The 13,775-nt window shown below is 32.9% G+C and overlaps 2 protein-coding genes and 1 long non-coding RNA gene across 3 annotated transcripts; 2 read left to right on the forward strand and 1 right to left on the reverse strand.

The window, feature by feature from the left end:
• The first annotated feature begins 1,146 nt into the window (after positions 1 to 1,146).
• Positions 1,147 to 3,135, forward strand: LOC104723750 (uncharacterized). The gene is made up of 4 exons (XM_087475998.1): positions 1,147 to 1,787; positions 1,883 to 1,907; positions 2,055 to 2,144; positions 2,435 to 3,135. The coding sequence occupies exons 1-4, from the start codon at positions 1,783 to 1,785 to the stop codon at positions 2,999 to 3,001; spliced, it is 687 nt and encodes a 228-aa protein (XP_087332124.1). The 5' UTR covers positions 1,147 to 1,782; the 3' UTR covers positions 3,002 to 3,135.
• Positions 3,136 to 3,651: 516 nt separating this feature from the next.
• Positions 3,652 to 6,074, forward strand: LOC104724705 (uncharacterized). The gene is made up of 9 exons (XM_010443253.3): positions 3,652 to 3,758; positions 3,859 to 3,990; positions 4,265 to 4,503; positions 4,605 to 4,808; positions 4,896 to 4,988; positions 5,068 to 5,169; positions 5,291 to 5,587; positions 5,676 to 5,765; positions 5,843 to 6,074. The coding sequence occupies exons 2-9, from the start codon at positions 3,867 to 3,869 to the stop codon at positions 5,873 to 5,875; spliced, it is 1,182 nt and encodes a 393-aa protein (XP_010441555.2). The 5' UTR covers positions 3,652 to 3,758; positions 3,859 to 3,866; the 3' UTR covers positions 5,876 to 6,074.
• A 6,175-nt stretch (positions 6,075 to 12,249) lies between these two features.
• Positions 12,250 to 12,972, reverse strand: LOC147934149 (uncharacterized). The gene is made up of 2 exons (XR_015570490.1): positions 12,687 to 12,972; positions 12,250 to 12,587 (listed from the first exon to the last, which is right to left on the reverse strand). It is a non-coding gene; the product is annotated as an uncharacterized LOC147934149 (long non-coding RNA).
• Positions 12,973 to 13,775: the final 803 nt, after the last annotated feature.

The raw sequence follows: 13,775 nt of genomic DNA on the forward strand, positions 1-13,775 counted from the left end.
TGTTGGAAGAATTTATTGAATTCAGGACCCATGAAGGCAGTAGGGAACAAGAGCATGTGCATGTTCATGGGTATTGCAATTCATCCCCATTATGTTTGTGGTACCCTTTTTACTCTATTATAAGGAAACTTTTTTTTCATATATAGTTCTTCTTTTATTTTAAATTATTTCTCTTATATCAATTAAGAAAATTTATCATATTCCTGATCTTATATATCTTATGTTTTCGTAATGTAAGCTTAGTTTTTACTATGTTCGTTAATCGTTATCCTTCTTTTAGTTTTAGTATCTTCCTTTTTATACATGAAAACGTTTTAACAAAAAAAAACGGAGAAAATGGAACAAATAATCCATTTGAAGAAAATTTGGATTGAAACGGAAAAATCCAGACATAAATTTGCGAGTAAATCAACGCTATTGTTTGCACACGCAAAAATAATCAAGGCTATTGTGATTTTTTTTTTATAACCTATGAGTGATCATAAACGTTTTCTAGCTAGAGTCAAAGACTAATTTTCTGAGGTTAAAGAAAATCATATTAAATTTCGAATCCCTATGGCCAATGTTACTTAAACTCAAGTGGTGGGACTTTTCTCTCTTTACTATTGGAGTAAGGCGACTTGTTAATGCCATTGTGATATCAAACTTGGTCTTCAACACAAAATTTGTAATGATGCAACCGAAGAAAGAGAACAATATAATTATGTATTATAAAAGCAAAAGATAACGTAAACTTAGATTTTCTTCAAGAAAATTTGTGAATTATGGTTACATGAAAATTTGTACGTAAATGAGAAATTAATTTCTTATCTTATTGTATAAACTTTAGTTTTCATATTATATTAATTTAAATAAGTATGGAATAATATGAAAGAATAGCCAAAAAAATGTTTAAAAAAACTCTTCGGTACGATTTTCTAGAACTTTCTTCTGACCAAGTTTTCCGATGCTGGCAGTGCTACTACTCACCGGCATCGGAATTCCACTGATTCAGCTTCTATTCGTCTCTGATCTACTTCTATTCGTCTCCGATCTACTTCTTTTATAAGGGGGTATTGAACTTGTATTTTAAGGAATTTGGTGGGATTTTAATATTTTAGGATTTTGCAAGATTCTATTGAGCTTTTAGAAGATTTTTAGTTATTTGTTAGAGTTTATATATATTTTTTTCAAAATACTTTGTGATTTGGATAGATTCTCGTTTCAGATTTTGGGAGATTTTAGGATACTTTATAACAAAAAAAAATACCTTTAGAACTCTAATGACGATGATAAATGCTCTCGACTTCTCATCAATTTTTCATGAGACTGACCATCGTTCAATCATCAAATTCATCGCTTACCTTGTCTATTGGAAGAAGATGAAGTCTATAAGAGCCTAAGAAGCAAATGTTAGAGAAAAACTAAGGTGGAAGTATCGAAACATAAGTAAATGATGGAGGTGTTGTCCTTTGTATGCATTGTTCTAGCTTCATTCAACAAACCGTTTGCTATCTTCTCTGCAACATTCTCTGTCCCTCTTTCTCTTTCATCTGTTCCATTTGTTTTATACATAGACACTATATTAGATCCAGGTTCTAAGACATACTACTAAAAAATGTATTGGTGATTCAAAAAAAATTGTTTACCTGAAGTACAAGCTGCGCAGCTTTCTTCAGACTTACCACATCCCATAACCCATCACAACATAATTTTTTTTTTTTGATTTAATGTTAAATTCATCACTACAGATTTTTTTTTCTTTCAGTTACTGGAATAAGCAAAAAAGAATGAGAACAAGGGATGTGGTAAGTCTGAAGAAATTGATTGAAAGCAGAGTCATATATAAGAGTATTTGCTCATGCCTAAATGTTTTAGCTTAATCACTTGTGAATCTCCGCAGGCGGAACGTACACAGAGACAAGGAGGTATGGTGATGTGTGCATCTGTTCTTATCATCCTCTGCTTCATCATGCTAGTACTCTTAATCCTAAAGGAAATTCTCTTGTGACCCAAGAAAAAATGTGATAATTCATCATTATCTTATGTTTTAATTCTTATTTGTTTTATACCAGCGATCACTTGCTACTGATCTCCAAAACCTTTCTATGGAGCTTCGCAAGAAACAATCTACATATTTGAAACGCTTGAGACTGCAAAAAGAGGTATGTTATGACTCTCTGTACATTTCCTATGCTTGAGCGAGCCTTAACTATTTGTGACGCTGAAATTGCTCATTTGTCGAGTCTCTTGTTCTGTTCTTCACCTGCACTTTTGTTTATATGAACTTTATTATGCTCTTGTTAGTTAGGCATGAGCAAATACGCTTATAAACAAACTGAGCAAAAAATTTATGTGTTTAACTAGTCAACTGAGCAAACATTACTTAGGAGGATGGGTTGATAACCCTCTGTAATTTGGTTACCGCTTCACTGCATCTTACGAAAATGAGCAGATATTCTTGTTGCCCAGCCCGCATCTTCCATCTATTAAGCCAGGCAGTACACCATTTCCGCCTTCACCAAGTTCCTTCTATATAGCTACTAGCGACAGACCGCTTTTGCTGCTAAGCAAATACTTCGCTAAGATGCGCAAGTCAATGCAAAAAAAACCCATACAGTCCTCCGGTGAGAGATCGGTTATCTCTCTACCACTTAACCAACCTGTAAATGCTCCCCTGCGCACCGAGACAGACAAGTGGTTCTACTCTTCTATCACTAAGCTGGAAAAGAACCAAGCACGGCTTGAGAAGAAACTGGCATGCCAGGCTTTGATCATCACTAAACTGACGCACGCCGTAAAGAAATATGCTCCTGCACTCGTCTTTAAGCGTTCTACCAAAGAGAAAGACCCGCGCCAGTACCATTCTGATGGGGATTTAAGCGATACTAGTCTCAGCTTTCCTTTTATTTTGGAGGAGCATGATCTTGACGAAAATGATGTCACCAGTGAACCACTAGCTCCAGCTGACCCATCAACTTTAGAAGACGATGCGCCGTCTTCCTCGGATGACGAGTGCTAGCTAAGGTATCACCGTTACGTACAAACCATTGTTCAATAACAAACTTTTTAAGAATTTCTAGATTTGTCTAGTTAAGGACGTCCAAATCCAGATTATCTAAGTTATTTGATTTTCAGCCACTTGAGAGGCTTACGTACGTTTGTTATGGTTCTTAAATACTTTAGAGGCGCACCAAAAAAATTGTTTCTTTGGTTTAATTTCCAACAATAATTTTTTTAAAAATAAATACATATACTGTATTTGAAAATTTGTTTATTCGTTAATCATATCTATTAATAGATATGACTTTTTCTCCAAAAACAAAAAAAAAACTATCAGTATGACTTTTTGTGTTTCTTTGTCGAGGTACGTAAAAAAATGCTTTGTCGAGGTTAACAACGTACTATGATCTAGAAAAATCTAGCTAAACAAAATCGCAGTGAAACAATATAATCTAGTGACATAAATATTCGAAGCAATCTTATTCATTAACTAGTTTTTTCCCCTTAATTTTGTGAGCTAATTATTTTTTCTTTTGTGTGAGATTATCTTTTAGGTAGTTTACAACAAAAACTCTTACACACGTTCTAAATTTTGTGAATTTTTATTTATTTGTCTCTCACACAAAAACAAAACTTCTTAATAATATATCCATTTGGTTTCAGATCCCGCTTAATTTTAGCCCACGCGGGAATAAATTATTATTTTCCTAAAAAGTATCTACAACTAAATAAATCTCAGTATGAGAAACTGCTGGGCAATCTAAGAGAATCTGAAGGTGACGTAAACTGGTTTTGTAAATCTAATGTTTACATATTCTGCAAATCGGTTTCTCTAGTGCTAACTTGTTTTCTTTTCTATTTTTTAACCTAGTTTAGGATCGATCATGGATTTCGTGGATTCAGAGACACAACCACCTGATGATTTACCACAGCTGGAAACTGATTACAACATGCCTCCTCCACTTGCTCCAGAATGTAAAAGCTACAAATGGAAAATAGAAGTCATTGGTAATATTTAAAGTTGATTACTTTAATTTCATTAAATAATTCTTTTCGTTTAAACTGTTGCACTAGCCTTGACCTGCATTTTAAATCGATTTGATTGCTTTCATCTTAAATCAAAACAGTTGTTAGGATTGCTTTCCTTTAAATTGTTTTCGTTCATAGCTTTCATTTCGAATCAAAACCGTTGTTAAGATTAATAAAATGTCTTATATGTTAATTTGGTTTATTATAGACTAACTCCAATTTGGTTTCAAATATATATGTGTTCATCAACAAGATACGAATGGAAATATAGAAGGCAAACTGATGACATCTGGAGATGTCTGGAAATTGCAAGACAGTCAAGTTATTGTGCATTTCGATGTAGATACAAGTCAACCAATTGGAGATTCAGGAGGTTTACTTGGATCATGGTTAGGTCAATTAAGCACTGATGTGCGATTGCTACCCATTGACTACGCCGATTGGAGGTTGGTTAGTTCTAATATAAAAGAAAAAGCATGGGAATTAGTTCAGGTAAACATCGAGCATCTAATTTATCTATAACTTTTTAAAATCATGCGATGTTTTAATACTAAATTTTGGTTGATGTCTCGTTTCATGTTATGTCATTTCAGTCCAAATTCAAATTTGATGATCCTATGATGAGAAAAGCATATGTAATGAGTGCACTAGGTAGTCGATGCAAGGATGTCAAATTACGTCTTTGGAAAGAACACAAAAAAAGTAATCTGATTGAAACGTTGAGGAATCGACCCGAGAAAATTCCTGAAAATCAATGGTCTCATTTCGTTCACAAGAGGTTCACTGAAAAGTGGAAGGTATAGTTTATTCGATAGATATTTATATGTACTTCTATGTCTATATCAAATGCAAGTAATTCTTTTATTTAATGTATGAGATTTCAGAAAATGCAAGAGCAGAATACAAGGAGCCAAAAAAACAATACCATGCCTCACTTATGTGGAAGAAAGAGTTTTTCAAGAAAAAGAAATGAGATTGTGAGTAACTTAGTCATGATATAAACCTATTTTATTATATTGATTTTGTACATTGTTTATGCATGTCTCTTTACTGCAGAAAGTCAAGATCGGAAAAACACCATGTCGAGCCGAATTTTTCATTGAGACTCGCAAGAAACCTGATGGAACCTTTGTGTCTGAGGAGGCGAAAATACGCGCGGTTAGTTTTATTATAGTCACTTTGAATTTTGATCAATACTTTTTCGAAGTGAACTTTTAAGAAAAAAGCTGGAGGTGCGTTGCTTTAGTCTGTTGGATTTTTCCTTGTATCATTTATAAAGGAAGCACTTACCACGTTGATGGAGCAAAATCCGCAAGTCCCGAGCAATGTTACTGCTAGATTGGATGATGAATATGCTCAAGTGTTTGGTCCAGAGTCTTCAGGACGAATTCGTTGTGTTGGCCGTGGACCCACACCTTCAAAATTAGTGAGACACTCGACGGCTGCAACTACACAAGAGATAGAGAATTCTGAAACAGTTACCCAGCTGAGGACACAATTGAAAGTTTTAGCAGATCAGGTTAAGGCAATGTCTACATTCGTTGGACAAATACTTGGTAATTCAACTGGCGAACAGGTATTAATATATAACAATAGTTTTGTAAGTTTATTTGCATTAGTATAAATTAGATATATAAAACTAATGTTTTACGTTGAATATTCAGGCAACTGCATGGGCTGTAAATTTTGCAACAGCTTTTGCGAACATACCAAATCCAGCCTTTGTAAACATTCCAAATCCACCGAATCCTCGGGTAATTTATTTGCATATTACTCTCTTTGATATCAGATATTTAGATAATAAACTAATGGATTTAATGCTTTTTTCCAGGAATTGGATGATGGTGCCAATGATAAACGCTAGATGCTTAAGCATTCAACCAAATGCTAGTCATCACACATCTACGTACGATGATCAACATCTGTTTGTCACAACATTTTAGCCTGCAACTTTTATTTATTTATGTTTTATGTATTTAATTTGCTCGTTTATTATGGACTAATTTTGTAAATCATTCTCAGATTTCTTTAAATTAAATTTAGAAATGCTTTTTCGTTTTTAATTAATTATGTTTTTAGATTTTAAAATACTGATAATAACTAAATATGATAAAACACGTGAGTATTTTTGCTTCACTTTACAAATGATGTGAAATTATTTCAAAATATGTTTTTTAATTAATACCAAAAAATGACTAAAAATATAATTTTCGCATCAATTTTTAAAAGTGATGCTATAGCCAGAATCATTAATAAAAACTGACATAAAAATAACATCATTTATGTAAAAGTGATACTATGTTTCCAATCAGTTATTGTAAATGATACACTTATTTAAGTCATTTGCTATACATGATACAAATATTGAAATCAGTTCTGAAAATAGACACTAATTTTAATATCAATTATATAGAAATGATGGAAAAAATAACATCATTTGTTAAAACGTTACAAATACTAGCATCATATTTTGTAATTGACACAAAATTAACATCATTTAAAACAAACGATGCAAATATTATAGATAATTGCATCAGTTACTAATGAAACGATGTCAATTATTTACATCACCCCATTTTATATCATTTAAATAAACGATGAAAAATTCTTTTGCATCAATTATAAGTAATGCAAATATTCAAAATAAATGATACAAACTGACCTTTTTTTTGTAGTGATATGACTCTGCGAAGAGCTAGAAGATGTGTCGAAGTGAGACTTCAATTTTAATTTCCCAGGAAATACAGTTTTTTTCTTTTTTATAAAATCCTGTAAAATTCTACCTTAAAGGGTATGATTTTGAGTGAGAGTATTTTTAACTAAAAAACAAATCAAAATATCCTAAAATCATTCAAAGTAGTAGTTTTTAAAAAAGTTGTCAGATTTTGAATAACAGTGGATTTTAAGTAAGTTTTATAAATCATTGATTGAATAACAAGGGATTGTAAATTATTTTAAATGATTTTACATAAATCTAAGTTGAATAACATATGATTTTAAAAGATTTTTAAAAATCATCAATTGAATAACAAGTGATTTTAAGAATACTCTAAAATCTTCTAAAATACCAAGTTCAATACCCCCTCCTTAGTTTCCTGTTTTGCAATTTCTCTCCCCAGCTTTTCTCCTTGTTTAACCCTTTTCAAACTCTCTTGACCTCTGTTCCCGAACCAAACCTCGACAGTAGTCTGCTCCCGTCGATTGTTCACTCACCCGAGATGATCTTTTCTCAGCAGCAAATCTCTCTACATAGCTTGGGTAGCCGCTGCACTTTTCCTTCATCTTGGCAATTGCTTGAGAAACTAGGATTTTTCCCAGTAGACATAGTTTCTGATTTTGATTCATTTCACAGCCATCGTCTGCTCCTGCTGATAGCACCATTAATCTCTCTGTCAATCTCGGGCAGTCAGTACACTCACCTCTTAATTTGGCAAGTGCTTTTGAAACTAGAGTTTTTCCCAGTGGACTTAGTTTCCAACCTCGAATAAGGCCAAGGCCTCCGCTATTCCCTGTCGCTCTTCTACTCACTGTAATCGTACCCTGCAACACAAATCTTTTTGCAACTTCTGGTCAGCCGCCACATCCAACCTCTCCCCTGGCCTCCGACAATGAAACTAGGGTTTTTCCTAGTGGATCTAGTTTTATGGCTCGGCCCTTCAAATTTCGAAAGGCCCAAGTCAATAAACCTTTACCTAATTTCTGAAACGACAAATCACAGGTCCGTTATTTCAGCGTTTATGCTCTGCCAAAACCAAGCTCTGCGTCGACTTCCTCTTCTCAATGGCTGTAGAATCCATTGGAAAAAGGTATCACCAATGTTGCTTTGTGTATCCATTTATCATGAAAGAACCCTGGCTTTAGTCGATATTAGGGACTTGCGGCATGATTATTTAAGTCTACAAATTTATGGTCTAAGTATTCTGAATCGTTATAGCCAAAGTAGTAAACATAGTCTTGAACTAGATATGTTCAATGACGATTATCATCCAAGCTATTCATCTGATGAAATCAAGCACCTTTATCCAACCACTCCCATCAGTCGGATCCAATACGAAGGAATTTTATTGCGTTTTATCGATTTGATCCAATCCTTATGCTTTGGGTTTCAAAGCAGCCCTCGAGAGACTACAATAACATAGTCACCCGGATCCTTGCTTGCTTGCTACCTTGGGTATTGAACCTCGCTCTAGCCGTGACCATATCAACGTCACCATATCCTATGACCGTGACCAAGCTCTTGTCCTTCAAAGCTTTTGAGGATGACCTCTCGATTCACCATGACCTCACAGGTGCAAATGGACTTCCAAGCCATTGGTTCATAGCTCTCTTGGATATGAAATCGATGAACTTTATCTTACTTTTTGTGGCATTGAGGAATGGCTTCTTTTGTATTGTTTTAAACTTTGGAGATCCTCTTCCATATATGTGGACTTTTTTTTATTTCTTTGAATGAAAAGCAAGTGTTTTGACCCAAAAAAAAGTATGGAATAATATGAATTTGAACTAACTATGTGTGAAATTATATCACCAAACAAACAAGTATGTACATAAGTACATATCTTTTGTAAAATAAATATATAACATATAATTAATAATATATACATATGTAATAATATAATAAAGTAAAAATTATTAAAATATGAATAAATGCAAGATATCAAATCTTTAAATCTTTTCCAATCATACTTAAAGTGCAACAAAATTATTTTGTAAAAAGTACCATGTCGCGTTGCGCAAATTGTTTTAGGAAAAATAGCAGCCTCACACACTTTTTAAAACTTTAATATCATAGTAGCACACTTTTTTTCCACAGCACACTTTTTTAAGTTGAATTGTCAAAAACACCTTTTAACTAAACCACCTCTTTCACAACCAATTTTTGTGCACAAAAAAAATACTCAATTGAAAAAACAAAAATATCATCCTAACCACATCTCTCGTTCAACAAACGTCACAATATCTTTTTCTTTTTCTTTTATTAACAGCAATATCTTCTTCTTCTTTCTTTTCTATTATAATTTCTTAATTTTTCAGATCCACCATCTTCATCCATCTGTTTCTCTTTCTCTCTGAAACATATTCACCACAAAAAAAAATTGGAAAACTCTATATACTCTATTCATCTCCCTCCCTACATAATATCATTCTCACACATGCCGCCTTACCTCCTTTTTCATATTTCTAATTTATTTTCAGACTCCAAATACCAATCTTTGACTTGGATAAAGGCCGAATCAATGTGAAATCCATTTTTTTAAAAAATCTTATTTAAACATTCAATCCAAATTAAAAAAAAAAACACATTTCACTATAAAAAAAATAGAAATAAGAGAAAACCAGATCTCCAATTCATCTTCTATTGTTACCGTTCTCACTTGTGTCGTTCTCTCCACGAGGACCTTTAAGAAAGGTAACATATGAGAATTGGTTGTCGATGGCACAAAGAAACTAACCATATGGTCACTGTCTCGTAGACATCATGTGGTCAATTTACATGTAAACGAACCATATGATTAATATCTCTTGGATAATCCTTAAGAAAAACAATATATAGGAATTGGTTGTTGATGGCACAAAGAAAATAATCATATGGTCGCTGTCTCTTGGACATCATGATGTCAATTTACATCTAAACTAACCATAAGGTCATTGTCTCGTGGAAAAATCTTAAAAAAAACAACATATGAGAATTGATTGTTGATGCCACAAAGAAACTAACCATATTGTCACTATCTCGTGGACATCACGTGGTCAATTTACATGTATACTAACCATATGGTCAGTGTTTCGTGGACATCATTGGTTTTGTAGATTAAGGGGAGACGAATTAGACATGAAAAAAATCCAGAAAACGAAGTTGAAATCCAGAACAAAACCCATAAACGAATTGAACTCAAATTATGTGAGAAAAGCTTCTAGATCTTCTTTCCTGAAGATTGTATAAAACAAAAAAAAGGAAGCATGAGTGCAATTTTTTTTTGTTAACAAAAAAATGGAGAAATAACAACAACAATACATCTAAATCAGATATGAGGTGATCTAATTTCGAGTTGGATATGAACAAATAGAAAGAGAAATAATAAAAAATTGATGGAGAGGAAGAAGAAGAGGAAGAGAGATGATATTGGCAAAAAAGTGGAAAAATATATTTGGGACTAAAATGGTCTAAAAAAATTGTGAACAGTAGAAAGTTTGCAAAAAAAATGTTTTTTTTTGTCAAACAACTTGTTTTCATTGATCTAGAAGAAACAAAGTTACATGAAACCAAGTGTACAATGATAGAGCTTACAACAAAGTAGCAACAACAAACAAAGGCTAAAGAGATACAAAGCAAATAAGGATAGGGGTTCCATGAGTTTTCCAAGAAGGTGCTTAACAATGAAAGGCTTGCAAGTTTTGAAAAATCTTTTGGGACCAAAGCGGAATCGAACAGGAAGAAAGACTTCTCGAATTCCTCGACCAACAAGTGGTCATAAACGGCTCGCGTGACACACACATAAGAGCTTTTAGAAAGGTGTACCATGTGAAGGGTACAAGTAAGGGTTCTCGCCGGAAAGAGACGGTTCAAGAGCCATAACTCAACATTTTTTAAACTCCTTAACTCAAAAGCACATACTTTTAGGTAAAGTTTCTATCGGGATTCTCAAGTGATAGGTGCAAAACCATAACAAAGTAGGCGGGTCCTCCCTCCCATGAAGCCAAAGGCCATGAAGATTAAGGAATTCCACACAAGCTTATAGTCCGTGCAAAAAAATGTTTAATAGTCACAAAATACAAAATGTGTTAAATGAACAAACTTTCACACAGAATATGTCTCCATTATAAATCTCCCATCTTTTATCTAGTAATAATAAAAAATATTGGCCTGACGTCTAAGCAATCCGATTTTCTTGACTAAGCGCAGCCTAATCCGATTTTCTTAATTAAATGCATTAACTGTAAGTTCCGTTGGATTCCATCTTGAGTTCTTGACAGCTTGCCCAACATTTATTTAGCGAGGATACAGAGCAATTACTGTTAACATTTGTTGTGAGAAATCCTTTTTATTTTGGACAAACACTGTGAAAAATCCATGATCTATAAATACGCTAATCTTGTTTTTTTGCAAGTATGCATACACTAGTATTTGGACCCTCACGATTATTATTATTACCTCTAGAAAACCCTTTTGAGTTGGAATGATAAATAATATTTTCGTTTATCTGGTTGTTTTGTTTTTCTTGTACTTTCGTTTGAGTGAAGCTATTAGTCATAATTTTTCACAACAATCTCTTTTCAAGTCTCACTGTTCTTAAAGTTCATAGCAAATCCAAAAGCGACGATTTAGGCGACCACTTCGTAAATTATGAAGGTCCATCATATATATTTAGTTTCAATGATAATATCATCTTCCAAACAGTATTTGATTGTAATTTGTTTAAGGTTGATTAGACGGAGTATCATCAATCTTTCCCGGCATATACAGCAGGGTTATATATTAATTTTGGTGAGTTACACACATGGGATGCTAGAGATGATGCGATTTATTAATCAAAAAATGATATAAAGTTAAAACTCAAGTACGAATGGACTAATAGTTAATATTCTTGATGAAGTTGAGTTCTTATTGCAATCTTATCATATGAGCTTAAGTTGTCTTTTTGTTTATAACAAACACCACATGTTTTTATCAAAAGTATATATACACCAAAAAGGTAACAATAATTTTCTTGTATTTGGTGTCGATTTATGAATTATATATATTAGAGTACATATATCTACACATCATAACACACAAAAAAAACCTCACTATAGCTCATGTTTGAGGGAAAAAGAAATTTAGTATCTTCTGTTTACTTTTTCTTGTAACCACATGTTTTGACGCAAACTTTAAATTACTCGTGGCAGATTGAGATTAAATTTCAAACTTGTTTATCAAACATTCCCAATAGCCATCTTGATATCCCTTTAATGTTTCTTGATTATCTTTCTACTCATGTAGAACGATGCTCAAATTATGATTTTTTTTCTTTCTATTATTACCAAAATCCTAGACCAGAAGTTAATAATTTCGTCTCAGATTTCTTCTCATTCCGTTCTATAGTCATGTTACAATCTTTTAGTAGTTTAAAATGCTACATTTGGTTGTTGAATATAACACAACCATGTTAACAAAAAGAACACGTTTGAGATAGTTTTCTTATTTGTATGTATGTTTTTTTAATTGTATATGTACATATGACTCATAAACCGATGTTAGAAGAAAACATAGATAAGATCCGTTATGTTGTCAATTTAAACACACAAAAACGCAACATGATTATAGTTTATTAGATGAAATAAGAATTTAGCTTCTTGACCATCAATCTTTAATCCAACTATACATGAGTGTCTCCGCCTTACCATTTTTTGACAAGTTAATAGCATCATCTCGTGCATCCCATGTGTACAACGCACCACAACTATAAATGGGATCTCCTGTATATGCAGTAAAATTCCTATGATACTCCATATGTGCTCCCTTCCACAAGTTACAGTTGAATATCGTCGTGAAGATAACACCATCATGAAAGCTAAAATTGTATGAAGTGTTATTCCTAGAATATAGATGCAGATCAGATCATACGTATCCAACTACGTCTTTTTTATAGAACAGAAAAAATACAGTTTACACTTGTTACAAACCAGAAACTTACTTGATGATTCTTTCTTTCTTACGAGACTGAAACGTATGTTGATAGAGGCTTGCAGAACGCAATCTCCTAAGACAGAATTTCACCCCTACTATGGTGTAAGTAGCTTTAGTGGGTGTCTATCTTGCAGGATACAACTATCGATCTCTGTATTGACACCTTACAAAGACTCTAGCAAACCTACTCTGAGATTTCCAGAAAATGATTTTAGAGAAGAAGAAGATTGAATCAAGTTCAATCTCTGTTTCTCTTGTTTGTGGTTCTCTCGTATTGTTTCTCTCTCTACTCCTCTGTTCTCGACAACTTCTCGTCTTTATATATTAAACCAAGAGATGCTTAAACCAAGAGATGCTTAAACAAAGAGTTACTTAAACCAATGGATGCATCTCTTCTATAAACCGGTGCTTACGTAAACTTTATAATATATGTTAACTATATTATAAACACCAACATGAAGGACCTTGAAATTTTACAAAATGATCACCTAAATCGTCATCTCTGGATTTGCAATGGACTTTTAGAACACTTTGACTTGAAAAAAGGTTGTTTTGAAAAACTACAGTGTTTTTATGACATGTACTAGCTTGATTCGACCCAAAACATGAAAAAAATATAAGAAACAGAATGCTTAACGCAAGATTCATTGTATTGTATCAATCTGAGTATACTTGGGGATCAGAGTATAGATTGCAAATTACTACTTAATTATATATGTATACTAGCAAGTGATCGGCGCTACGCGCGGTAGTTAGATTAAGGTGTATTCCAAGTTTTGTTGTGTATATTATTTTTTTGGTTACGTAAATTCATATTTACGTTTGTTTTTGTATTTGATTTTGGTTGCGTATGTTGTTTTGTTGGATATTTTTTATAAAAATAGGTTTTGCAGTAAGTATAATTTAGTTTGCTGTTTATTTTTTAAAAAATTGACATCATCTTGTGTGTTTTTAATGCGTTAAAAGAAAATTATAATTAGAAGTTTACATTGTGTAGATGAAGTTGTTGTTTTGCTGTAGTTAATAGTTGTGATTATTATTATTTGTCATTTTGTGGTTGAATTGTTATTTAATATTTTCATATGTATTTTGTAAA

The sequence above is a fragment of the Camelina sativa genome, chromosome 11, assembly GCF_030686135.1.
Source record: "Camelina sativa cultivar CO46 ecotype springtype chromosome 11, ASM3068613v1".
Taxonomy (NCBI): Eukaryota; Viridiplantae; Streptophyta; class Magnoliopsida; order Brassicales; family Brassicaceae; genus Camelina; species Camelina sativa.